The sequence below is a fragment of the Varanus komodoensis genome, unplaced genomic scaffold (genome assembly GCF_004798865.1).
Source record: "Varanus komodoensis strain SLA01 unplaced genomic scaffold, ASM479886v1 scaffold9, whole genome shotgun sequence".
NCBI classification, from domain to species: Eukaryota; Metazoa; Chordata; class Lepidosauria; order Squamata; family Varanidae; genus Varanus; species Varanus komodoensis.
In genome coordinates this window covers 28,720,194-28,747,207 of record NW_025336598.1, presented here as the reverse complement: position 1 = coordinate 28,747,207, position 27,014 = coordinate 28,720,194, and the positions used below count along the sequence as shown (strand labels likewise).

General features: G+C 40.3%; 1 protein-coding gene across 4 annotated transcripts; it reads right to left on the bottom strand.

The window, feature by feature from the left end:
• Positions 1–1,220: 1,220 nt before the first annotated feature.
• FASTKD1 (FAST kinase domains 1) lies at positions 1,221–26,391 on the bottom strand. Of its 4 annotated transcripts, none has more exons than XM_044418322.1 (15): positions 26,212–26,390; positions 24,333–24,847; positions 23,050–23,118; positions 21,574–21,699; positions 18,710–19,108; positions 16,949–17,059; positions 15,773–15,904; positions 13,536–14,022; positions 11,855–11,972; positions 8,936–9,064; positions 4,806–4,937; positions 4,413–4,526; positions 3,467–3,608; positions 2,271–2,385; positions 1,221–2,074 (listed from the first exon to the last, which is right to left on the bottom strand). In XM_044418322.1, the coding sequence occupies exons 2-15, from the start codon at positions 24,674–24,676 to the stop codon at positions 1,985–1,987; spliced, it is 2,508 nt and encodes an 835-aa protein (XP_044274257.1). In that variant the 5' UTR covers positions 24,677–24,847; positions 26,212–26,390; the 3' UTR covers positions 1,221–1,984. The 4 variants fall into 4 exon arrangements, 3 of the variants coding, with proteins under 3 accessions (XP_044274257.1, XP_044274258.1, XP_044274259.1); XM_044418323.1 differs by lacking the exon at positions 26,212–26,390 and adding an exon at positions 26,052–26,139; XM_044418324.1 differs by lacking the exon at positions 26,212–26,390 and adding an exon at positions 25,233–25,317.
• Between the last annotated feature and the right edge of the window lie 623 nt (positions 26,392–27,014).

The following is a 27,014-nucleotide window of genomic DNA, read 5'->3' as shown; positions in this document are numbered from 1 at the left end:
GCACCTGTGGGTTGGGAACAGGATAGCATGTGACACAAAAGCTGCAATGAGGTGGAATTGCCAAAAATGAGGGGCCCCTTGGCACAAGCAGAAGCACCTGCTGTCTAGGATTCCTGAAACTATACAACTGCTAGAATTAAATTCTATGCTTTCTTTAAAACTCATTCTAATAGTCAGGTCATGCAGGAACCACCACTTGCTAAAGGTCACCTTTGATTACCGTTAAAACATGAGCTAATCTTTTCTGGACACTGAGAAGTGAAGCTACATGAAGTTCTGCAGCTCAGTAATTTGCTGCCAGCATTGGTAGAGGAAGTGTGCCAGGCTTTTCTGACCTGTTTTTAGTAACGTGATAGGGGCTCCCCTTTCTTCAGCACCACTATAGAAATTTCAGACTGCCATGTGCAGCAGACAAAAGCAGTTCTGCAAAACAAGCAGTGACATACTTTCCTCTACTAGGAGAAACTAAGACACATAGACTGACTATTAAGCAAAAGAGGCAGGATGTGGCACAGATGTTGCCTGGTGTGATAATAGTCCAAGGCTGCAGTTTTGTGTAAATTTCTTTTGAAAGAACAAGGAGGCCCATGCAGACTTAGTAAAACTGCAGAAAGAACAGGTGGTTTCACTGTAGGGATGCAGGAAGAATGCATTCTGTTCTCATTTTAGTACATCTGAACCCAGCACATGAAGTAAACTCAGTATCCTTCACAATTTGCACTTTTCTGTAGTTATCCAATCAATATTGTGTACAAAAATGATTCTCTTGGGAAAAACACAACAATGAAAATAACAAAAAATGTTTAAACATACATTAGAAAAATTTGCAAAATTCTGTACATTAAGCAACACTGAAAATGCACATGTTTTCATGCAACCTTACTTAAAATTCTCAGAAGTTCAGAACAAACCATGTTAAGATTAGAAAAATGAGAAACAAGCACCAAAATTCAGGGAAAAAATCAGCAGTTACTCAGCTCTTTTATATTAATCTGATCATTTGGTATTTCGCATTTGGCATTGCACCTGCTCTAAACAAAAGAGACAGTGCAAGATAAGGAAACTGGCTATACACAAACACTATCATATATTTGAGCCAAAATCATGTAGACAGGAGCAGATTTTCTTCTGCTGCTACTTTTCAAGCAGGACACTGTTTCTTCCTTTTCTTAGTTTTTCTGCATGAAGGAAATGTAAAATATATAAAATCACTCTGTGGGGCCAGTTTTGGACTTTTATTAACAGAACTGCACTGTTATCCAGAGAAAATTCATTACACATTTAATCCAGTTATTTTTTAGCCATGATTATCGTTGTTTATTCTTCTAACAAATAATTTGTAACTTCCCTCATCTGAAAGCATTATGTACAGGGTAAGTATTTCAGCATTCTCTTCTCCTTAGTACAGCCCTGGGTCTTTCCCACTCCCTCTTGCTTCTCCTTCTATATTCTAAAGCATACCACTCTCTTCCAATGCTACAGGACTGCACTTTCATATGCCCTCCACATGCAAGTCTTCCTGCATTTGTTATATTTTTTTGTCTTGTCTCTCTTCTGCTGCTGTTACCTCTGTACACTCATCTTTTCTATTTCCCTACTTTAAAGGGTATTCTGGTAAGCATGTGCAACCCTTTCAAAACTGGCCGATTCCAAGTATAAAGAGAGATGGTCTGATCCCTGAGGGAGCAGTGGCGTATGGTCTCCATCTGCTTCAGACAACTTATCTCATCATTTTAAAAGAAATCCAAAGGAGCACCATAACACAATGTGTATTCAGTAAAGACAGCAGGTATTTAAGCCTGCTTTTGCACAGAAATTTCCTTTGCGGGATTAGAGTCATGGTATGTGTTTGGTGACACACTGATGATCTCCAGTTTAAAGATATTTCACAGAAACTTTCTTTAGATTGAAAACATTTAATTTTCATAATAAAATTCCTCATAAAATAACTTCATGATTGTGTGTCTTCTCTATATGGCAACAGTCAAGCCCTTTCAAATATTTTCTTTTTTAGATATTCTATCCAAGCATCCTTTGATGACAGTTCCATGGAATTCCATTCAAAATGAGGAATCTGAAAAAAAGAAAAGTTACATAACTTTTTTTGTACAAAAATCCACAGTATTGGTCCAATGATATGGCTACTTTTAGATTTGACTGCAATCTTTGGAGGAGATACAAAATGTGATAAGACACATTCCGCTTATGGCAGTATTTTCTCAAATAATACAATTCTAATTAATATTTACAAAACATAGCACACACCATACCTGGACAACATGGTAACCTAGAATCTCCAAATGTCTCTTTTTTATAGCTGTTTCTCCAGTTGGAGTATTTGAATTACTGCAAAAGGCACTCGAATCAAGAAACTCCACTGCAATTCTGAATAAAATATAATCCAGAACATTGACTTTCAGATATGATGATATATAAAAGCAAACCATACTTATTGTTTTAGTATATTTAATAAATCTGAAAAAGCCTTCTCATTTTTGGTTAAGGCAATTTTAGGCTGAAAATCTGTTGTAAACATGAGAAGGCTGAAGAATGAACAAAATGTCTCTAACAAAAACAGTTGTCCTGGTTCCCATTAATCCATGCTCATTCCCCAGCATATATGCACCTTCCTCCTTTGAAATGAATGGGCAACACTGCAAAAGGGAAGTATCTCATATCTGACTGGGCAAGAATCTCTGCAATGTGATCTACATGTGGCATACATATACTTCTAAAAGTATTCCTGCAAGTTTTTCTTCAGAGCAAATACAGTTCAAAAACACACTGAAGCAGATTTTTTTTTAATTACAATAGAGCCAATGAGAAATCTATTTGCTATTGACTGGCAAACACAGATCCAAGTTTGAAATTTCTTATCGATCAATAAGAGAGTGAGTCTGCATATAGAACAAAAGGAGTCCCTCCTGAATAAGCTGCAATAAATTAATGGAAACCCAATATGATTCATTTGCTCTCTCACTGTCATCCCATAGCCAGAGTTAAGAGGTTATATGGCATCATGACAATTACATGATTGTTGACTGGCTGGGATGAAGAATGCCTGCCCTGAAGGATCCTTTTTAAAGTAAAAAAAAGGTATCAACCAGCATCAGAAGATCAGGGAAGGCTGTGAGGAGGCATTAAAAAAAATGCAGAGTGCGCAAAGTAAACTCCTCACACATACACACACATGTTCATGTTCTGCCTCTAAATCAGGACGTTTTCCAGGGAAAACAAATCCTACAAAAGCTCAGCAGAGTATTACTTTCCAGTATCATGTATAGATATTGGTAACTGAAAATGTAAATGCAGTCTGCCACTCTCCTGCTCCAAAGCGCAAGTGGGTGTGGGAAGTAAAGGATACGATGGACCACACTCCCTGCATTTCTAGTTGCAAAGCTGGTGCAAACCCATACGAAGGGAGAGAAAATGCTGAATAACCAACCACACGAAAATAGAGAATAACCTCTGAGCCCCTGGAGGTAGTTCCTTCCTTTCCAAGAGCGGGCTCTCTTGGCTCCAGTGCACGTTCTTCAAGTCAGCCCGGGCACCATTCTCATCCACATAGGGAAGGGGCTTCTTATTTCTATCAAGAACACATTCAAAATCTGAAAGAACATAATTATTATTCCTGGTGACTGACAACATGGCATGATATAACATTTCTAGCAAATATTTTAAAATGAAAATTACACCTTAGGATCCAGCACAAAACTGCAATACTGCAATAATATAAACCAGCGGTGCACAAGTGCTTTGAGGAGGGCGGACGGCCCCACATCGCAGTGACTGGATGATACCAAGGAATGGCTCTGTCCCTGAAAGGAGGTAGAGGACAGCTTCCCCTCCAGCACAGAGACGTCCCAAGCTGTCCCTCTACTATCTCTGATCACCCATCTCCCCGCTGCTATCTCCAGAGACAGCGTCTCGCTATCTGCAGGTATTTTTAAGTGTGCCAAAGCATTTGGGGAACCAGGTCAAGAGCACATGAGCCACTTGGGCAGCAGCAAGAATGGAGCTGAAAGCATCGCAGGCCTGTGCAGCCAGCCAGCCAGCCAGCCAGCCAGCCAGCAGCAGCCGTAACTATGATGCAAGGGCCCATCACTTGTGTTCCACATGAAGCTGGTGTTGGATCAGTTACCAGGAAGACAGAGAGACGAGCCTCCCTTCAGTCTTGCTAGGTACACAGAGGATCTCCAACAGCTGTGCTGTCTTATCTTCAGATGCTGATTTTAGCCTGTTCCCTCCTAATAATGTGGTTGCTACACCTGAAGTTGCATACAACTAAATGAATGAAATTTTCTGTTTCTCCTTCTCTCTCCATTTAAGTCACTGACCTGGTAATGATGCTCAGAAGATACATTTCATGAAGCTTTGAACCAAAGAGAACTTTCCACTAACGAAACACTCACCAATTTCATGGTAGTAAGAGGTGAATACAGACACTCTGACAAAATGGCTTCCTCCCAAAATTTCTCCCAGCAGTCTGTGAATCTGCTGATGCAGCGCCCTGCGGTTACCACTGCCTAGTGAGGGGGAAGTCAGAACCAAATATAAAGGAAAGTTACCTTGAGTTGCTAATACAAAATACCAACACTCACTTTTCAAGAACATTTTACATTATCAGAAACTGTATGTAGCTTTGCTCACTATTTTAAAAAACTCATATTGTTTGACAAAGCAAATTCATCCATGATGACAAGGCAGGCTTGTATTGAAAGAATGAGCAGTCCAGCCTTCCATCTTTGTAATCTCCGAGTAGAAATAAATAGAACTCTAATGAATATTTACATGTAAAGACTCACTTTTTTGCATAAGCTGCTGACAGTATTGCTCATGAAACCATGGAATCTGCAGATCTGGACACTCTAAACAGACTGCTCGGTTCAGTTCCATCAGTCGGGTGTGGACCTTTCTGCTTAAGGAAACAGGGAGTACTAATCCCCGCCCCCCAAAAAAAGCAAAGCAAACACCAAAATAGAATTTAGAACAGCATGTCCAGAGGCACATCTCTTAGTATTAAAGCAAGCAGGCAGCCCTTTAGGATAGACATTATGAATGACTTAATTGGAAGTTACCTCACCCAGAAATACAGAAACCAAGAACTAGCAGTGTTTTCTGTAGAACTGGATGTGTGAGCAATGAAAAAGACAAAATGCAGAATTCAAAACACCTTTATTTCTAAGGCTACAAAGCTCTTTGTTGATCATAACAATTACTCAATGAAGTTCAATTAAAATTTATTTGGGGGAGGGAAATCATGTTTGGCTTCATTGCAGTCTCTGACAAAAGACTGCATCACAACTTGCTATTTATTATGTTGGCATTTAAATCTTGTTTTCATGGCAGCACAACATTTAGGTGATGGGAAGAGGGGGGCTCCGATTCCTGCACCTCTATACCCATACTACACAATAGTCTCATTTCAATTTATTCTGAAGAGTACACCAATAACTGGTTAACTGATCCAATTCGGATGATGCAAGTGCTCTGCAGGACCTAAATCAAGCATGTTGGCCAATGCACTCGTTATCTGTGTTATGAATATTGTAATACAAGCAAGCCCTTATGCAAAACTATATGCATATGACTTTGCCTTTCTCTCACTGTGAACGTAATTACAAGCTATGCTGACCTGATGTGGTCAGGACTTTTCCTGGCTTGTCCCTGATAAAGGTAGATTCTCTCAGGAAGAGAGTTCTAGGCTTAAACTACAATCAATATAGTAGAAATAATATCATGGAACAAGCAGAAGGGGTATTATGGGAACACAAACATGCTATTAGTTAGGGGACATGTATAATAGCAATATAGGCATGACTTCTGGCAAATGACCCAACACATGTGCTGGGTCAGGAAGTCCCCAAAAGTGGCCTGCAAACCACAAAGCGGACGTGAATACTTGAGAATGCCAGAAAAGGAAGGTGCAGACAATGCACCAGAAGAAGCTAGACAGGGTTAAATTACTGCCAAGCCATATGCTAAGGATGACAGGTGACCCTCAAAAGAGCGATGTTATTCAGGTGATGTAGGCACCCTCTTCCTAAATGTGGAAGGTGGAGTTTGCACATATATGCCTTCTTCAGCTGTCTGGCATTTCGAGGGGCCCCAGCTAGTAGCATGTCACAGATTCAATGTGGGGGGGGGAGCACTTCCTTGCCTTTGTTCCTGTTGCCTGCTCTGCCTCCCTCCATCTCTCTATGAGGGAACAGGAAGAGGGTGGCTGCTCTGCCTGGCTGCAGCTGAAGCAAAGCACAAATGGATGACTTTTGGGGGCAGAGGTTGGACACGCTTTTCCTTTCAGGCAGGACACAACGGGGTTCGAGGTAGCCAGGGAGACTGCAATCTTCTGTACTTGGATGTGGGCCCTATTCAGTGCAGGGACTCTCATCTGAGTGAACAGATGAGGACAGGTGCCAACCACGGGGGGTGGGGGGAGTCTGAGCCAGACCAAAGTTGCAGTACAGCAGACAAAATTTAAATAGCAACTTGGGGGCTGAATTTTTCTAATTATGCTTACTTATGTTTCAAACAAATATGACATTTGCTAAAACTGAGTGACTTTAGCAAATTAGGCTCAATTGGCATTATCTAATAAATTTCTCCAAATATTTCTATGACACTAAGGGATCTGTGGCTGTAGCTGAAGGTGATAAATTAGTGCCATACAGGGTAAGTCGTTCTCTGCTAGGAAGTTATTTAATATCTAGGTAGCCTTTTTATTATTGCCAAATCCCATGGTCTCTTTTCCGCACTGTAGCTAGCTGCATTCCATAAAAATTACATTTCTTTATAGAGTAAGCTTTCATTTTCTCCCATATATAATTTTTCAGTTCTGTTGAGCCACATATTCCCCATCTTGTATTGATGCATTTGGTTTCTTTTTCCTGGGTGGAGAACTTGGCACCTGTCCCTATTGAATCTCATTCTGTTTCTTTCAGCACAGAATTCTGTTGCTTTAATCAAGGTTGCCTAGGATCTTCATTCTGTCTTCTAGGGGGTTTGCTATTCCACCCAAGTTTTGTATTGCCTGCAAATTTTTTATGCTTCCTTATACTTCCTCATCTAAATCATGAATAAAAATATTGAAGAGCACTGGGCCCAGGACTGAACCCTGCAGCACCCCACCAGTTACCTCCCTCCAGTTTGAGAAGGTGCCATTGATGAGCACTCTTTGTGTTCAGCTTAGTAGCCAAGTTTGGATCCACCTAATAGTTTCCTATCTAGTCCATTTTTTGTTAATTTGCTTATCAGAATGTCATGGGGCACTATTTCAAAAGCTTTGTTAAAGTTGGGGTAGATTATGTTTCCTCTGTCCATTTGGAAGGTTACCCAGTCAAAAAAAGAGATTAAATGAGTCTAACAGGATTTTTGATAAATCCATGTTGGTTTTTATTAATCACTACATTTTCTTTGAGGTGCCTGCAGCCTGATTTGCTCAAAAATTTTTCCAGGGACTGATGTCAGATTAACTGGTCTATAGTTCTTAAGTTCGTTTTTCTCCCTTTTTGAAGATAGGGACAATGTTAGCCCTTCTCCAGTTGTCTGGCACATCTGTTTTCTGAGATTTATTGAAGATAATAGCCAATAGTTCTGAGAGTTCCTCCTCCAGTTCTTTTCTGACTCTGGGATGGAGTTCATCAGGCCCTGGAGATTTGAACCTAGGTATTCCTTGATCATTTGTCTTTCAATCTTGGGCTGCCATCTCTCACTTTCAGATTGTACTTCCTCTTGGTTGTAGCTTTTCTTGTGGGAGCAAGCTGAGGCGAAGTAGGAATTAAGGACCTCCACCTTTTTCTTGCTGTCTATTATTATTCTGCCATCTACTTTAAGTAGCTGGACACCCTCCTCTTTCACATGCCTTTTGTTTTGGATGTATCCGAAGAAGGCTTTCTTGTTGTTCTTAGGATCCCTTGCCATTCGCAGTCCATTTCCTGTTTTAGTTGTCCTGTTACCATCCCTGATTACTTTTAACTCATTGGTCTGCTAAAAAAAGCCTGGACAGAATTGAATTGTTGAACAATCCCAGAACACACCAACAATTCATTCCTGCCCTACCTTGCATAGTAGAATATCTTTAGGGAGAACTACCTGATCCAGGCAATACTGTATTTATTTGCACATAGGAATACAACAGAAAAGGCTTATTCTTCACTACATGGGACTGGGATATCGAGATGATATCTTCAAGAAGAGGTATAGTTTGGATCAGATTTTACCCTTTTCCTGTTGCAAGGAGGAGCAATGATGCATTGATATTTCATACAATGAACTGGGGCACATTTACATTTTTTAAGGTGAAAAAGATCTTTTAAAGTATTTTGAAATGTTTTTACTTTTCTGTTTTATTATCTTAGTTCTTACAATGTGTTTTATTATCCTACTCCCTGCAATATGATATTATACTTTATGCAGTGTTGCCTTATTAGTTTTATAGTGTTGATTTTATTATGATCTTGTTTGCACTATAAGAATTATGGTACAGCAAGAGAGACATTTTATGAAGCATTCAATAATAAATAATAAAATATCTGGAGCAAAGAAGCATAAAGCTTGGCCCATTTTTAGATGATAAGAATGTGGGTTGTGCCAAAGCTCACTAAATTCTGAGATTAGCTTATTTTCACTGTGTATGTGTGCTCTCAGATACACACACACACGTAACGATGGTATACTCCTGTGCATGCTTATTCACAAGTAAATCCCACTCTGTTTAACAGAACTTATTTCCAGGTAAGTGTTTGAAGTCATTTTCTAAAACCCTATTCTCCAAAGGCTGAAGAAATTAGTGGTGTCTTGGAAGACAGTAGACCATTCCAGTTCCCCTTCCCACAAAAACCAAACCAAACCAGCCCAACCCAGTACATTCACAAAATATAAGTATACTTCCTAAGCCCATACAACATTTTAAAGGTGCAGTTTAAGCATCACTTACTTTCAAGCTGGGTATCTAGTTTGGCTAAGAATTTGATGTTAAATATAGCCTTTATCAGATCTGCTGGAAAATGCTCAATAAGTGCACAAATATAACCAAGCAGCACAAGGAGATGTGGCTCAAAACGACCTGTACAGAGAGAAATATGCAAATACAGGCATGAATATTTGATATTATTGTTTGTGGAGGTGATGAAACAGACAGCAAGCCTAAATTCTCCACCAAGAAAACTCAAATTCTGATTTCAAAAGTATACACTTTTAACATGTGTGCCTCTATTTGCTTACTTAATATAATAGTGCTTCTGAAAGCCTAATTAGTTACAGAAATTTTTGGTGGGGAAGGATTGGAGGAACAAACAGAAGAATGGCAAAAAGACTGGGGACAGGTGGGTGGGAAAACAGTAGTCCTGTTGTCCCAACCCATGTTGTTTTTCCATTTCTCCCCATTACCTGAGATTTCTATAAGCACTGGCCACATTTCTCAAGCGATAAGTTGCCCTCTTTCCCGAATGAAAGTGGTTCCTCACAACAATCACTTCTGCAGCTTTGCTTCAACTCCTTCTGTCAGTATTGTGAGTACATTTTCAAACTATCACACCAGTAGCAAGCAAGTTTGTATTTAGAATTGCACCAATTAAACTGATGTAGCCTAATTGATTTTAATGGCCGAAAGAAATGAGCACTGACTAGACTCTTGTGAAGCCTGGTTTTTTGGTCATCACCTCATCATTCTTTTCTGCTGACAAGCCTTAAACGATTACTTTGATCAAATTAAGTGAGTGCTTCAATCTTGACAGGTTCCAGCTAACATGGGTCAGGAAACCAGTGAGTCTAACTCCCAGTACCATAAGAGTGAAAAGAAGCCTTTGACATGGATTATAACTGGAGGTGCAAAATACCCACAATCCATTTCCTGAAACAATGATAATTTGCCATCAAGGAAAAAGGAAAAACCACAAACTTGATGCCCAAGAAAGGTTCAGTCAAGGCCATTTTAAGTGAGAAACAGAAAATTTCCTGGAACACAGATCCTTGCTACTGTTCAGGCAATAGAGGCCGACACACTCTAGAAAAGACTGCAACTCTGAATCACCATACTAGTATGTTCCCCACAACTTGACTAATTCTCACCAGCTGATCCAACATGTAGAAACATAAGCAATGCATGAGTTCCTATATCACTGTACCAAGAAGAGGTTCGGTGAGGCGGCAGCTTGTCCCTTGCTTCTAACATACTACCCACCTGGAGACTTCTCTGCATTTGAGGGGCGGGGGGGAGTTGGACTCTTGCTCTTTTTTCAGGATCTTTACATGAGGCAAGGCCACCTGTATGCTATTTAGCCAAGCATACCCACAACTCCTCTCTTGTTCATGTCCTTCACTTTGGCACTTCCCTTGCTAACACACGCACACTGCTTCGCATTACACGGAAGTAAGAACACCCACTCGTAAAGCCATTTCTCTCCTGAGACTGCCAACCTCTTTCAGCTCCACTTGGCACTTGTACCTAACCTCCACTGGTCTCCATATCCATGTCAGATATAAATGAGGGTTACACAACAGCAAGTGGGGTCACAGAAGATGCACGAATAGCAGTACAGTGGAGGAGGAAACTGCTCGTATTTCAAGGCAGAGTAGACAATTATGCAAAATTCCTAGCCACTGACATTTGTTCCTCCATGTTTGTGCAGGACTGGAATTAAAACAAAATCTTGCAAACACATTCAGGATGCATTCCTTGGCCATTTCTTCAAGATTCTTATTTTTTAAAATTCCATTTTAAGGATGCTGGCGGCACTCACAAGTCTGTGAGTAGTGGAAGGTTTCACTGCTCTAAAGCTATTCCTGAATTGAGAATGAGAACGCATGCTGGATCTGCACAGTAAACCATTCAAGAACAAAACACCTTAAACAGCCTCATTACAAGCCATGGGTACTCAGAGTGGCTTATTTGCACATAATGACCCACCCTGTGGCCAGCCACCCATGATAAGGATCCACTGTGATGTAACACAGTATGACTGCGACCCCTTCAACTTCTCCATGAATGCTCAGCATTTTTATATTTAATTCAGAACCCTATCAGAAATGTGAAACATTTAGCATGTACCAGCAGCCGGGCAAATACTACAAGAGAACACAATTAGCTCTCGCCATGGAAATTCTGCCATCAGTTTCTAGCCTGCCTATCACTGCAGGGTCTCTCTGCAGCTGGGTAACCACCATGGAAGGAAGTACATGATGGCAAATATCACAGCCCAAAACACAGATCTGATGCATGGTACAAGGCTTATTTGTGAGTCCTTAATCTTTACATTTGCCGGGAGAGAAGAACAGATTCTCTACCCACATTATCTCCAGCATAGCTGATGTAAGGAAATCACTACTAGTATGGAGGCTGCTCCTACAGCTTGATTCACTCAGCCCTTGGCTGCCAGCCTCTTCACATGCATCGCCATGTCTTGTGAAACTGTGCAATCACGCCTTCCCGTGGCACAAGTGACACCTCCGTGCTGGCAGCTTCTCCACAAGACAAGGCAACTTCATAAGCACCCTTTCAGGAAACAAGAAAATAAAATCTTACCTTAATACTCCGTTATTATTCTGAATCAGCAGGAGGTGCTTTGCCATGATTCATTTTAAAATGTGCCTTTGCTTAGCTTTGCAGTTATTTTGAAAGATACAGAAAGGAACATTTCACTGCTCACCACTTTCAATTCACTCTACCCACAGATGTTTGAAAAGGTTGGAAGAATCCCCACTTGGAAACAAACAATAGAAGGCTCTGCACATTATATTACTTTCTTTTCGTTTAAGCAAGAGAGAGACATTGTGTTTGATATTGTGTTCTCTTCATGTGCTGCTAACTTGCACTTTGAGGGAAATATTGACAATCTCCTCCTTAGGATGAACTTACTTATATGTTTGCTGCTTTGTCCAATACAAGCTTCAAAAAATTCCTGAACATGAGGAGGATCAATGTAATGCAGACGAGCAAAAGGGAGGAGAAGCAAGTATGCTTCTGATTTGTAAATCTAGAGGAGGGAAAAAAAGAGAGTGTGCACAACTATCTATCACATCTGTCTGCCAGAAATGTAAATTATTGAAAAAGCAATGAAACCCAAGGAGATGGTCTGTGACTGCCACAGTTGTCTATCAGTGATTGCCAAACTCACTGATATCTGCCAACAGGTTGCTCATTCTCATGCACTCATTATCTGGTGGCAATTTATGTATTTGAAATTTTTTGTATGCCATCCCATTCGCATGAGCCTCGGGATGGCTTCCAACACAATAAATAAACAGGCATATGAACAATACATATTAAAATCTATTGCAGATCTATTGCAGGTCTTAAAAAACTCTTGCAGTGCAATGCCAAAGAGAAGTGAGATGAGCAACAGAAGGTTAAGTCTAAGTAGTAGTAATAAATCACAACTATGGGCTGCTATTATAGTCAGCCTTTCTGCTGCTTCATTTTTGCTGTTGTTAAAGATAAGGTAGCTCCCACATTTGAAAAGCCAGTTAATGAACCTGTAAGGCAGCAATCCCTGGCAGCCCTTCACACTCAGCACATGGATGCCTCTGAAGGTGCAAACTTATGAGCATCCAGTGCATGAACTGAGGTGCAGCAGCAGTGGTCTTCACCACCCCAGCTTTGCAGCCATCTAGATGAAGCCCCATGGAGGGAAGCAGGCTGGGGCACCATCTGGATACAGCCTAAGCAAGTCAAGGGTCCTCTGGTCCCCATCCCCCAGCACACACTTTCTCCTCCCCTTATCCTTGTTCTTTGTGCACTGGCTGTGGGGAGTGGGCGGGGGCTCCATGTTCAGAACGGAGCACCTCAGAGCCAGGGCCCCTAAAAGTTCTAGGACCACCCCACAGATAATGTCAGGAGACCACAGGACTGTACTTTACGTCCCTTTGCTTGGTGGCCAGGTTTCTATCCAGGGTGCGTTTGAAAGCAGGTAGCACATTTCAGGTCAGTTCATCTGTCCCTCCCCTGTGGACATAAGGTGATAAGCTAAGTGGGAGGTCCTGCTGTTGAATGCAGAATTTCCTAGCACTCATGTTCCTTTCTCCCAGCAGTAGCAGACAAGGAGTGCAAAGCTTAAGGCCAGTCTGGAGCTCACTCAGAGCCTGGAGGCAAGGGAAGCCCTGCGGTTCCAAGCGAACCCTCGCAGGGTCTTGGCCTGTGCGACGAAGTCCTGCACAACTTTTTTTACATTGGACCACAAGTTAAACCTATGAGCGAATATATGAATACAACTGAGTTGACAGTCAGATTAACTGATATGGCCCTGAAAAAGCAGACAAGTTTAAATCTTCTGTAATAACACGTCCTCCAGGAGGTACTGATCTGAGGCAGCTAACTGGACTGTGGAAATCCTACCATCCTTAGTCTATGCTGACCGGCAGCAGGTCTCCAGGATTTTAAGTAGGAGTCTTTCCCAACGCTCCTGGGGATGCTGGGAATTGAACATGGGACCTGCATGCAAAGCACGTCCTCTACCATTAAGCTGCAACTTTTCCCCAATATTACACAGCATGCTACTTCTGCTTTCAAGGGAGATAAAATGATAACACATCACTAGTACCTTATCTACATGCTCCATGGCAACAGCAGCCATTTTATCTAGTAACAGAGGGCAGAGGTAGTTGGTTTTGACAATAAAGGATGAATAAAGTAGCATATTCTTCCATGCAATTTGGTCTACCAAGCGCTGAAGAGTCACCATGGTTTGTTCAAGAAGTATTTCTTCAAACCACTCTCCAGCTAGGAATTTCAGTTCTTCTAACAGATGATCCAGATCATTGGCTTGCTGAAGTCTCTGAAATGCGTGATACTTAATCTTTTGCAAAAGTATCCCATGCAACCCAGAACCGCGTCTCTGATTTGACTGGTTATGACGAACCCACTTTGTGATGGCTGTGGCAAAGAAATTCAAGTAATTCAAGTTGCACTGAGGCAAGATGCCATCAATTCGAGCGGCTATAGCTTCATCCATGTGAGAAGAAGGAAGAATGGAGACCAGATGAGTTAGGATACAAATATCTGTTAGGGTGACGCTTTCTTGTAAACGGCTAGAATTTTTAAAAAGAGAAAGAATTTCATCAATGGTTAGTTGTAAAAAAATATTTATAATCGCACACACAAGTATGCATACATACATATATAACATTTTACACAAAGATAACATGCATATTTGCTTCAAAGAAAATCCACTGGATATCAATGAAAGCTACTTAAGTGTGCTTAGTACCACTGTATTGTATTGCATCCCTGATGTTGGAAAACGGAAGCAAGCATCACAGATTGGATCAGAATTATTATTACTTTTTAGAAAACACTTCTATCCCATCTTTATCTGAAATGGATCTTAAGACAGCTTACAAAACCACTTAGATTTTTTTCCCAACAGGTTTAGCTAAGCGCAACAAACTTTGAACAAACTATTAAATTTATGATGAAAATTAATTACAAAAATTAAAACTACATCCTGATATATGAACATTCAATCTATTAATCCTATAAATGTTCCTTGATTGATTAATGTATCAATTAAATTTGCATATGGCCAAATGAAAGATTTCTGAAGCAAAATGCACACTTTCACATCTTATCTGAAGTGGGACTTTCCTCCTCTGTGTGCCCATCATGATATCTGCAGTTTTGATAAGCACTTGGATTAAATAATAATAATAATAATAATAATCTAACAAGTTACTTGTTTAAATGTTGCAGCCCAAAATTAAAATACATTTTATTTTGTATAAATGTACAAAATAAGGCAGCATTCTGCTAGTGTCCCTCTGCTGACAGAAGGCTTCTCTTGGTAGAGTCGGGTCAGTTTGGGCAATTTCTTCCTCCTTTTTCCACTTATTGCAAAAAGGTTGGGGGAGACTCTACAGCAAATTTTTGGAAGATATTTTCTTTTTCCTAGATTTGCAGATGCAAACTTTCTATCAACAGAGGCACACTAATTCAATGCCATCAGAAAAGCATTATATAGAGAAAAAACATTCCTATTATACCGAAAAACCGAATCAAAACTTTAAAGTGGTTACTTTTGTACCACCAATTCAAAGTATGCAGTCAAGGACCATTTTAAAAGTTGCTTTACTATATTGTGAATACCTTTGTAATTTAGTTTTTCAGTTTTGAAAAAAATCACTGGCCTTGTTATTTTAAGTAAGAAAATAAGTAAGAAAGGAAAGCAAAATACAAACTGGAAGATAGTTGTTTTCGTTTTCATTCAAGCTTTCAGTGCACCACAAAATTATTAAAACCCTTTCTTTTATTTGTTACTTCTTTTCAATCTATGCCACAGCTATTGTTATCAACACCACAGCAGTCTGCATGTATGCTAGCATGGGCCAGCTGGGCAATAAATACATCTGATCAAGAAAAAGTATTAGTAGCAGTAATAGTAGTAGTAGTTGTTTCTGGAGCCAAATCTCCAAATGCTTAATGTTTAGAAGAAATTTACTTTCTAAATTTGGTATGAATGCATAGTAAACATTTGTATGGGCTAATAACTTTGTGAATTTATTTGCAAAACTACATCAAATATAGAAATGTGCAAGTTTTCAGGTCTCCTCTAAAGAAGAGGCAAGAGGTCTAAATGCATATGCTATAGCAACCATGCTAAGTGGATCTGAGAGGCACCAATGCCTGGATAGCAGCCCACATATGCCATTTTGGATTGTACCATATTAGGAATATGGTGGGATATAGCTCTAATATACAGCTCTAATAAGGATATAGCTCTAATAAGGGATATAGCTCTAATAATAAATACTTTACAGTTGCTGATATAATGTACCTTCTTACCGAATTAGCCATTTTTGTAATTTGGAGTAAAAGTCAGGATCGTGGACTTGTAGGAATACTATAGACCGCAACAATCTGGCCAACTCAGTTGATCTGTACATATCCAAGTGTTTATGAAGGACATCAGTAATCCTGAAACGAAAAACAGTTGATGTTAAATTTTGTTATCGTGGCAAATCACAATAAAGATTACCTTTAGAAAGTATCCTAGATGCTAGCCCCAAGAAGAAAGTACACACAAAAAATTACTGGATGGATTTTAAATTTCTTGCAATATGGCATCTGCCACTCCAGCCTGAACGCCTTAAAACCAGGATGCTTTCTCAAAAATAACTCCTGCATTACACACAAGGAAAGCTGAAAAGGCCTGGCACACCTGCACCCAGAAGCAAATTTTAAAAATTCTCAGAGAGAGACTAAAAGGGACTTGGTGAACGGTGCCCTATGAGTGGGGCTGGAGGAATTACTGTTGATCGCTAAGGGGTCTGTAGGAAAAATATTGCCAGGAACATTATTACATATTCTTGGACTGGAAAATATATACAAACTTATTGTTTAGGAAGTAAATGGGGGTGGGGGGAGGATTTGTGCACCTGGATCAATTTTGTTTTCACTACTAGTGCACAAATCCTTTTCAGCTATTGCATTTGTGTACATTTCCCTTCCATTTACTTCCCAGTCTAAAAATGTGCAAACATATTCCAACAGTTTAAAAAACTAGATTCTGCCGCAAACTCCAGAAATGGGCCAGAGCTGGCTGGAAGAATGAAGCAAAAGGAAGGAAGCACAACCCACAGCTACAACAACCATGAACCGCTCACAGTGTGTAGCTTGTTGTGGGGGTGGCTCAGCATTACATAAATGCAGGAGGCAATTTGCAGCTGAAAAGTCACAATGAACCTGCCCAGCAAGAAGTTACACCATGATCCCAGGCACACTTACCTGGATGCAAGATCTTCAAAAATCAATGGGCCTTGCTTCCAATAAGTGTGTTTAGGACTGTAGTGTTACAGGAAATAAATGGTAAACCATGGAGTACATGGTTATCTAGTCCTCTATCTCAAACATGTTTAGATTAAGTAGTGATAGAATTTCCACTTGTTCCATTCTGACTAGTCAGAAAAGAGTAGTTACTTAAAATGAAAACAGTGTTGCTATTTTGTACTGAAGGTTTACTTTTTAATCAGCTGCGAATTTCTGTACTTCATTTCTTTCAAAGCTTCCACCACTGCTAATGTTTGGAGATGATCAAATTCATCTGCAATTAGTAGAGCTGTTTCAATTAGCCTAAAAAGAAAGAAAAGGTACAGATGTAGATAGCCCATATTTCCAACAGTTCCAAAAGGAAAGGACAATGTTTATATTGTTCTTATTTCATAACAAAGTGAAGCATGCTAGAAAAATGAGAAATTCTATAAAGAAACGTGTTTAATGTTTTTAAAAATAACTTGAACTATTTACAGGGTAAGGAGAACCATGTGGTTCCTCTACCATTGTCATGCTGCATTTATATCCCACCTTTTTTCCTCTTGTGATGAACTCAAGGTGGCTTACGAAGGTCCACTGTATCCTCACAACAATCCTGTGAGATAAGTTGGGTCCAGTGAGCTTCATGGCCAAGTGGGAACTAGAACCTGCATCTCCTGGGTCCCCAGATAACAGACTTTACTCACCACACTGGCTCTCTATTGATAACCATTCAGCCAAAAACAAATCTGTTAAGCTCCAGATTTAATCAGGTGTTCTCACCATTACAAGACTGTCATGCCAGATAAGAAAAGCACATTCCAGATTGTTGGATTAAAAAGGTAGAAACTAGGAAACATAGCTCCTGCTTTTGTATAGGGAACAGTGGCCTTCACTTTGCATTTCTAGGGCAGCACAAGGCTTTAACAATTCTTGTGTAATAAGAAGCTCAGAAGATGGCAAGATCAACTATATAGAAATACTTTTGGAAGAAACGCTTTTTTGGCAACAACGTTCCAAATCAGATATTTGTATCAATTACCTGTTTCATGTGTCATGGCAAACCACTGTGGCTTACTTGCATTGCTGGTTGCTGAAATGCATGCCAGGAGCCATTTTAAATGTACAAGCCACAATTGGGGTGCTGAATGATTTGTTGCATCATGTGAAGCCAGGCATCATGTGCTGAGGGTTAAACAACCTTTAGATAAGCCTTGATACCCACGTTCACACAACACAACAAGCTGTGGCACATTCCCACATGTTTTGGGCATTCAAAATGGTGGCTGGTACACATTTGGAGCCCCCCAAGTGAATTAAAATGCAGTGGCTTATTCTGATATATGAATCAGCACAGTATCTGCAGAGTGATGTAATAACCAAATATGCACTTCTGAATAAAATGCTGTCCCATTTATAAAGAAAAACAGGAACTGCAGCAATGGATTTGGGTTCTATGCTATTATGTGATCCACAGAACCATGCTGGTGCACGCCAACCCTTCAAGGTGTGCACCAGGGTCTCTCTTGATCTCAGCGTAGATCTTTAAGAACCTTCAGGCTTTTGAAGCAGTTTTCAAGGAAGCAAACAGTGCCTTTGGATCTTAACAAAGCCTTTACTGTGCTTCTCCAAGAGTATGCTTTCCCATATACCACATCTCTATTGGTCCCGCATGATCTGAGAGAGACAGAAACATGGCAAAAGGGGAGGAATTCTACTTCATGTGTGCAATCTACTTTTCTTGAGATGGGGTAAGATCATGCAAGAAAGTAGGTACCTAGGAAGGTATTTTATCACTTATTGCTGATGCCAAGGACAACTCAGTTGCACTTGAAGTTCCCCTTTGCTGGACTGCAGCCTGTACCTATAACCCTTCAACAGCAGCAGTTTTCACAGAACCTTCTGAGATATTCAGTACTTTTAAGGAAATACGCATACAGGTATGCCAATTAAACCAACAGGAAAACTTACTGTTCTCTGACTGCTGGTCCTGCCATGGGTGCAAGAGCAGCAAACAGTTGAGTAAAGCTCAAAGGATTATTGCATTCATCCATAATTGCCATCAGTCTCTGTTTAGCAACTAATCTGAATGCACTATTGTTGAAACGTAAGGAGTGGTATAGCTGAAGAATGGTGCTCAATTCCTCAACATCCAGTTGCTTTGCATCCCGCAGAAAAACTCTGTTACATTTATCCAACAATGGGTGATGTTGTAGTTTGATATTTCGGAGAAACTGTACAAAATGCATGGCATGATCTGAGGAGACAAGTTCGATATTTTCCAAAGCACCCTCTGCCTTCTGCATTAACCGATTTTGGAGATTCTTCGAGATAACACTAGATATGCTGCTCATCAAAACTGGTAATACTCTAAAAACGTTCAAAAGATATTACATTTAATCACCAAGTCAAGAAACATTATTTAAGAAGGCCACATTAAAAATATATTAAAAGAACATGTTGGGTGTGTGGGTGAACTATTTGGCAGGATATGATCAAGTACATATTTATGATCTATTTGAAATCTAAAGGAATGGGAGAAAAGAGTAACTGAGAGGGTGGACTCTATTACACATATGTTACAACAGGCAGACAAAATGAACACATTAAGCAAAAATGTTCTTTTAAAAATAATTAAAATCCATCTGTTTTGTTTAGATCATCCAAACAGCGGTGATTGCAAGCAAAACAACTGACATATTTACTTCATATCTGAGAGGCTAAGGGTTGGGTCCTATACCAGTTACTTGAAGTTAAGCCATTGAGCACAGAGGGGGTTACTTTTAACTACACTTCCTTAAGTTTACTTAACAGGAGACTCATCTACATTACATCCCCAGTCCTGATCTCAGTCTCTGGCAAGCAACTATCACAAATCCAGGAACAAACTGCAACATGGAGTGAGAATAGAGATCTCAGTGGGACCTTCAGCAAAGTAGCTATGTCTAGGGTAAGAACTTGAGATTCCAGAAATAACATCCAGAAGACATTTAAAGCTAAATGCAGTTCCAAGGTCAGGTGAAAAGTGTGGCAAACCCAGGGGCAGGCAATGGTTTTTCACTTTTTTCTCAGCCTGTTCCAGTTTAAAATAAATCCTTTTAAAATGGTGATCAATAGCTACAGTGACTCCACATGGACACAAGAACTTGCGCTTAAAAATGTTTTCCCAATTGCTATTTGAAAGTGGCTCACTTCCTGTGTCAGAGGCAGGTAACTGGGAAAGGCTGGAAGACTGTATGACCCCACCACACTCTCTGCAGGCTGAATTACACCAAAGAGGTAGCTCCATTCCCCTGATGTCAAGGGGCATAGCCATTGTCCTTTCATGTCAATGCAGCATTCTTCTGGCGTGTCTCTCTGTGTGCATGGCAAAGCTACTTTGCTGCCATGCCATTTCCGGTTAGACAGAGGATGTAGGGCAACAAAGCACCTGGCTCCCAGCAGACATGTGGAAAGGGTGACCCCCTAGCTCCCTGGCAGAACAGGCTTCACTGTGCAGGGGTCCTCTTCCATCAGATAAGACTTGTACACAGCAAAGCTGCCATTTCCCCATGCCATTTCATCTCAGATCTGTGACCTGAGGTAACAAATGGATTCCCCTGCATTTCTGCATTCTCCATTCAGGGAAGAGCAGTGCACAGGTACATCTCCTTGCTATTGCCAATTACCAACATGGGATAAGGGGATTCTTCTCTGCCTCCTCACAAAGCCCCCCCACTCCATAACCTCCAGGTCAAGGGCAGGGCCCACTGGGAAAGCCCAAGCCTTTGCAGGCCAAATTAAGCCAAACGTCAAGAGCTGTCCTTCCTGAGCTATAAAAGAGACTGTCTGTCTTTCAGCACCAAAATGTCCAGCCCACCAAACCTAGACATCTGAAACTTGGCATGCTTATTAAGATAACCTTAGAATGTACACTGCAAGGTCATTTGGTTAAGTTCATAAATTCATTTTAATTAATTTGTCCATGTGTTTGATGTTTGGAATACCATCATTACTTACTAAGGGTCAGACATCTCTAACCACCTTTGCTGCTGATGCAGACTGAAGCTGGGGTGCACAGTTCAAGGAACAGTTGCACAGCTGCCACATAAGGCAGGAGATTATAGAGGTACATCATGGCAGAGGCTGGCATGGTGAGAGCGCCAGCATGGTGTAGTGGTTAGAGTGTGGGACTAGGACTCAGGCGACCTGGGTTCTAGTCCCCGCTCGGCCAAGGAGCCAACTGGGTGACTTTGGGCCAGTCACAGACTCTCAGCCCAGCCTACCTCACGGGGTTGCTGTTGTGGGGAGAAGATGGAGGAGGAGAATGATGTAAGCTGCTTTGAGCCCTTTGTAGGAAAAAGGCAGGATATAAATCGAAAAATAAATAAATGCCTAGTGGTGCCAGCAAGCATTACTTCACTCGGGTAAAGCAGGCATAATGTGCTCTACTCTAACAACTAAGTAAGGGTAACACTGCTTGAAGGCTTCATTGTATCCAGCTAAGAGCTACTGCAAGTGTTTGAAGCCAGGTATATTAACTAGTTACTGTATAAAAGCACCAACTACTTGCCAGTAACAGGAAAAAATAGACTGATTTAAATATGCAGCTGGCTAAGAGGATTTGAATCCATCGATAAAATCGGAGAGCAAAAACTGTCTTCCCAATGAATTCATCAATGAAAGAAAGATCCTGAGAGGTACAGCTGTTCCTTTGGTTTACAATGCTGTGCAGCTAACTTAACTATACAATAAAATAGACCTAACCAGGTATATGTAAAGTAGTTTTATAAAAGCTTGCTTACATTAAAGGGAAGTACTCACAATTCTGCATCTGAGACATTTGTTAAAATTACCTTGTATCCTGCATAGAATCCAAGTTCTTATTCACAATTTCAGCGATTTGACCCATAAGAGGACTTTTGACTAGTTTTTGCTTATGTAGGCACAGTGCAAATTTAGATAGCGCAGCTAGGCTCAGTCTGTGAGTATATCAAAGAAAATCCATTACCATACCAAAACTGTAAAATTTGTATATACAAAGAATGACTATTATAAGCATCTATCCACACATGTCATATGCAAGAGATATTCCTAAGGAGGAGCACCCTGTTTCCTTGTTATCCATTACAAATCTCGGACCTATCACTTGATAACCAGAGGGTGTAAATTATATTTACTTGGCAGTCAGATAACCACTTCCAACCACCCATTATCTTATGGGAATTGCTGCACTGATAATTGGCTACCCTTTAACTTGAATATGTCAGTTCAGCTGCCATCCTAAGTGCATCATTCTACTCTTAAATGCAGCACATAAATAATGATAGATATATTTAGATAGATGGTTCTCTGGATCCAAGCCATTATTTTTGGTTTATGTCAGACAGATACTTGTATTACTTTAACTTGCACTATACACTTCTTACTTCCCTTCTGCCTTCCCTTCTTTTCACACCAGGCTTGCATACACAGCTGGAACTTAGCAGAGAGATCTCTGACACATCTAATGCTGGTCTGGAACATCTCCCACTTGAGCCAGAACCAAACCCACCAGATACAACAAAGAGGTTTCTCAAAGGGTGCTTGCCATTCACTAGAGTACTGAGCTTTACTCAATACTGCCATGCCCTACATGAGTCTGAGGATCTTGGGGATTTTAACTCTCACAGGGAAAGCCATATTGGAACAGAGGTTATTTACTTAAAAAAAGGAAATCTTCACAGAGCTTGCAATAAAGCCAAGCTACCAATTTTTCTCAATTAGATATCTTTGCTTTGTTTAGGCCCCACCCCCAGAAACAAAAAATCCAATTCTCTAAAAGAAAAAGTAATCAGTCAGTGAACACTACCCAGATAATTCCTCATTTACACACAAAATAAATGTAAATTGAGTTCAAAGAATGTATCTAGTTTATGAACACCTATTACTAATCTACTATGACATATCAACTTCTTTGCAGGAATGATCTATAAAACCCTGGAGAACAACCTGCAAATTATATATCATGTGGCTTTTTTCTAGGTTCCAGTAAATATACAAGTGCAGCCTAAACTTGCAATTTACTATCTACCCTGAGCCAACAAGTGGACTGGTACATTCTTCAATTTGAGGGTCTCCCCATTAGTACAACAGTCCTCGATGTAAATTTATCTTGACCCACAGATGCCTAGGTTGCAGATGCCTAACTGAACAGGGCATGGACAAGAGTGAGAAACCAATTTACAATTCATTTACAATATTAAAGGTTGCCAGTACGAATCTTGTGATAACTTTTATAAACATGTACAAATAAACCTCCAGTGTATATGCAAAAGAACAAGGGTACTTGCCCATCTAATCTTCTCCAGCCTTCCACAACCAGCTCTCTTACTAGTGAATCATGGGCTTCAACGCCGAGACTTCAGAAAGATCAAAAGACAGGTCAAACAGCTCTGTATAGTTATTGTAACCCACTGAACAGAAATGGACAGAAACTATAGAATCAAAAATGTACTACAAATAGCAGGGTGCTAGTGTGTATTTGATACAATATACCTAACCCTAGCACCTAGGAGTTTTGGAATCTAATTTGCAACTGTTCATGGATCAATGCCTGGAAATGTACATGGTTCCACTCTCCTCCAAAATCCACTTTTGTTTCAAGGGCTTTGGACCTAATTCCTTAAATCTTCAAACCATCTGTTACCATGGTGCTTGTAACTCCAATTGCTCAAATTCAACTGCTGATACTCTCATCTCTCCTTCCTGTACTAATGTTTACTTCTCCATTGTTTTACATCAGAGTAGATAACATGCAGCCCATGAATTAACCTGCCCCCAAAAAGTCTTCTTCAGAAGTGGTGTTTGTAATTGCTATGGGGTGCCCAAGGCTCAAAGTTAGTTACTGCAGGCTAATACGGCCTGGCCATTCTTAAGTGTTCGGATATTTACATGGATATCATTTAAATAACTTTTTTTTAATTGAGAAGCCATAGGGGAGGCAGCATATGGAAAGGTTCTAGGGAATCAAGATAGCCCTGGGACCTCCTGAAATTGACCACCTCATTCTATAAGCTTGGGAAACAGTTGGGTTTTGTTTGGGGTTGGTAACTGCAGCAGTAATCACTGCTTTGCCTTGATATCCTGTGAAGGTTCAGGTTGCATCCAGTTTTGTTATTCTACCAGCAGAATTATTGCAGGACACTCTAGGGTAGATCTTGGGGTTACATGGGGGGCTGTAGCAGGAGAAGAGGATAAGGAAGTTGTCATGCAAGTGGAAGTCCCATTGTTTAAGCATCTTTCCACTTACGTTAGGGTTGGACCAAATCCTCAGTTTCTCTCCATCTTTTGCTTTTTCAAAAGCAAATACCACATCTTACAAACATCTGCTATAACTGATAGCAATCTCATCAATTTCTATGAAACTGAACAGAGGTATTGAGATGCATTCCTAGATCATACCTTTTTAACAAATAATTACAGGCAGTAGCCCACTAGCACATCCTAACACCAGCAAGCTATGCTTCTACAGTAAACAGAATGCCCAACTTTGAAAAATAAACAAACTTCTACTGGTTTAAAGTCACAGATTAAGAAACTTGATCTCATTACATTTCTATTTCACACTGCTGACCTGAGTATATTGTACAGCATATGTATCAATGCTTCATTATCCATATAGGAAATCTTGTTTTCTGCTAAATTGTTTAGCATAATAAAGTGTGAGTGATTTTTTACATAATCACTATTCCTTGGGAAATTATGCTTTTTCTCTTGAAACTGCCAAAGTATATCAATTGCACTTCCCACATGCTTTTCAGAGAGTTTAGTTTTGTTCTTTCCAACAAGATCAAACACTTCATCTTCATGTGTGCAGTTACTTAGTTGGCTCAGCAAGGGGTCACTGCTCACAGTTCGACACTGGCAACACCTCAGTGCAAATGGGTAAAAACGTCTTAAGCAAAGCATTCTTGTCATTCTAATGTCCTCCTTTTATGTTGGTCCAGAATGAGGTTTTCATCCTTCATGCCTGATCATCAGCAAACCACATGATAGTAAAAAGGTACAGTATTTATACAGACGTATAAACTCTTGCTTTTCCTGTTTTCTTTGAAGATACTTCATGGAGTAGAAAGGAACTTGAAGTTTCTGTAAAAGCATTAATTTAAAATTAATTAGCCCAAATAAGTCCGTACAAACTATTCACCCACACATTTTTTACTGGTCCGTATCTCTAGATCAGTGAGTTATAGCACATCAATGGGCCAAACAAAACATAGGAAATTCCCTTATGCTGACTGGTTCTTCTAGGCCAACACTGTAGACACTGAGTGGTGGTGAAAGTTTGCCAGGGTTTCAGGTAGGGGTTTTTCAGCCCTGCATAGAGAAGCCAAGGATTAAACCTGGGACCTTCTACATGAAAAACACATGCTCTACTACTGGCCTATGGTGACCCCCCTTTTTCAGTAAACAATTTTCTTCCAATGAACAACAGCTTCATTTAGCAAGAGGAGCTTGCACAGTCTTCTCTTACCCCCTCTGCCTCATGCACAGCTGTAAAAAGGCATTTAGTTCCATTTTTGATTAGACACAGCTTGTTGGGTTGTCTGAGCCCAGATAAACTGCAGTCAGACCAACTTCCTCCTCTTTCCTTCCTGCAGGAAGCTTCCACTGTGTTCCAATTCCCTGTGTACACTGAAGAATTCTTTCCATTTTTGGAGGGACAAATCTAGATGTAAACATTATTTGTAATTTGAAAATCAGAACAATCTTTTTTGCATAATATCTAAAGCAATGTGGCAAACAAGGTCTACTAAACTTGAATTTATTTATAAATACTTATTAAATCTAAATATCTATCCTAACAATAGAGTTTTATCTTGGTAGTGGGGGGGGGTGGTATACTGGACATAATACTTACTCCAATAAATCTACATGATTATCTGTAACTATAATCCTGTATTTTATACATGCAATCCACATAGGGAAAATGTTGATTTATTTCCTTAAATGAACAAGCTAATACAGGACATTATGTAATTGTCATTCTGTTAGCATAAATGAAGCTGTGCTAGAAAAAACGAGATTATGAACTGAAGTTACATTTGTGCAAGCAAGCATGTACAAGTAGTTGTGCATTATGATTTGGCAACCTGTGCGCAGCTTCTTGGGGGGGTGCATTCTGCTCAGCCTCTTCTAAAGGCAGAACGTGTCTCATCCCCATCTAGCATGAAGCCTGCACTACCAACAGCAGTAAAGCACTTCCTATCACCACCTGCCACTGCAGCTAGCCCTTCTGTTGGGGTGTGCATTGAATTGATGGGTTCATATCCTTAATATCGGTATGTCTTACCCTGGCACCCTTGCAGCCATAAGATCAGCAACTTCCGGGACTCACGTTAAACAGTCTGCAACTTTCTGCATTCGACTGTCCCGTTCAGGAGAAACATATCGAGTGCAGGTAGGAGTGACCACACGACCACCCTACCTACTGCCAAGCAAGTGCCACTCACCAATTACGTTGCCTGACTTCTTTGAATCCACATAGTGAAAGATGGCCAACTCAGTTCTTGTTCCAGTCCCAAATCCCCCCGCATGCAAAAAAATTGGAAATGCCAAAAATGAAGCACGCGCCTAACGATCCCATTCACAGTCGACTGCTTTCTACACCAGCATGCTCACAATTCTTTACTTCCGGCGCCACAATTTCCGCCTGCAATATAAGGGTTCTATTTAGCTGGGGGGAAAAAAATGGGACATTTCCCAAGATGCTCTAACTACGGTCTCGTTGCTTCTTGGGAATTGTAGTCTTTAAGTTGTTGGACGTTTTTTGACTTGCATACTTTCAATACTATTTTTCTATGCTATCACTCGAGTGGGGTGAAAATAGGTAGCTCTTTAAGTTGGAATCCTCTGCAGGTTTATACAGGAAAAAAACTCCTACAACTATGAGTATGTCTCTGTTAGCTTAACTGTCTGGAGCATGCTGGGAGTTGGACTTTCACAGGATTGCCCCCTAAATAAGTGTCCTGCCAAGACGTTGCGTAGTGGTAGCATATTTACATCATAGAATTAAATCAATTGATCAGGCATTGCCTCTCCAGAGGAAAAAAGCATGACTCTCTCAATGATGTAAAACAGATCTAACTTTGCAGAACTGCTAGTGGGATAATTTTTTTCCACATGTGGATTTTATTTGGGGGTCATTGATTTTTGTTGATAATACCTGCAACGTCTCAGAGAATTAAATTCCACTGGCCCATACCCATTTGTTTACTTATATAATGTACAGTAAAGGTTACACTCTATGGGGAGC

What these genes read in the sequence shown, in the direction of transcription:
- FASTKD1 (XM_044418322.1), bottom strand. Translation starts at nt 24,676, where the DNA reads ATGACAAGAATGCTTTGCTTAAGACGTTTTTACCCATTTGCACTGAGG. An exon ending in ATGCTGTACAATATACTCAG is followed by an intron (nt 23,119 to 24,332) that starts GTCAGCAGTGTG and finishes ATCTTTCTGAAG; the next exon opens with TCTCGGCGTTGAAGCCCATG. An exon ending in GGCTGGAGAAGATTAGATGG is followed by an intron (nt 21,700 to 23,049) that starts GCAAGTACCCTT and finishes ATATACTCACAG; the next exon opens with ACTGAGCCTAGCTGCGCTAT.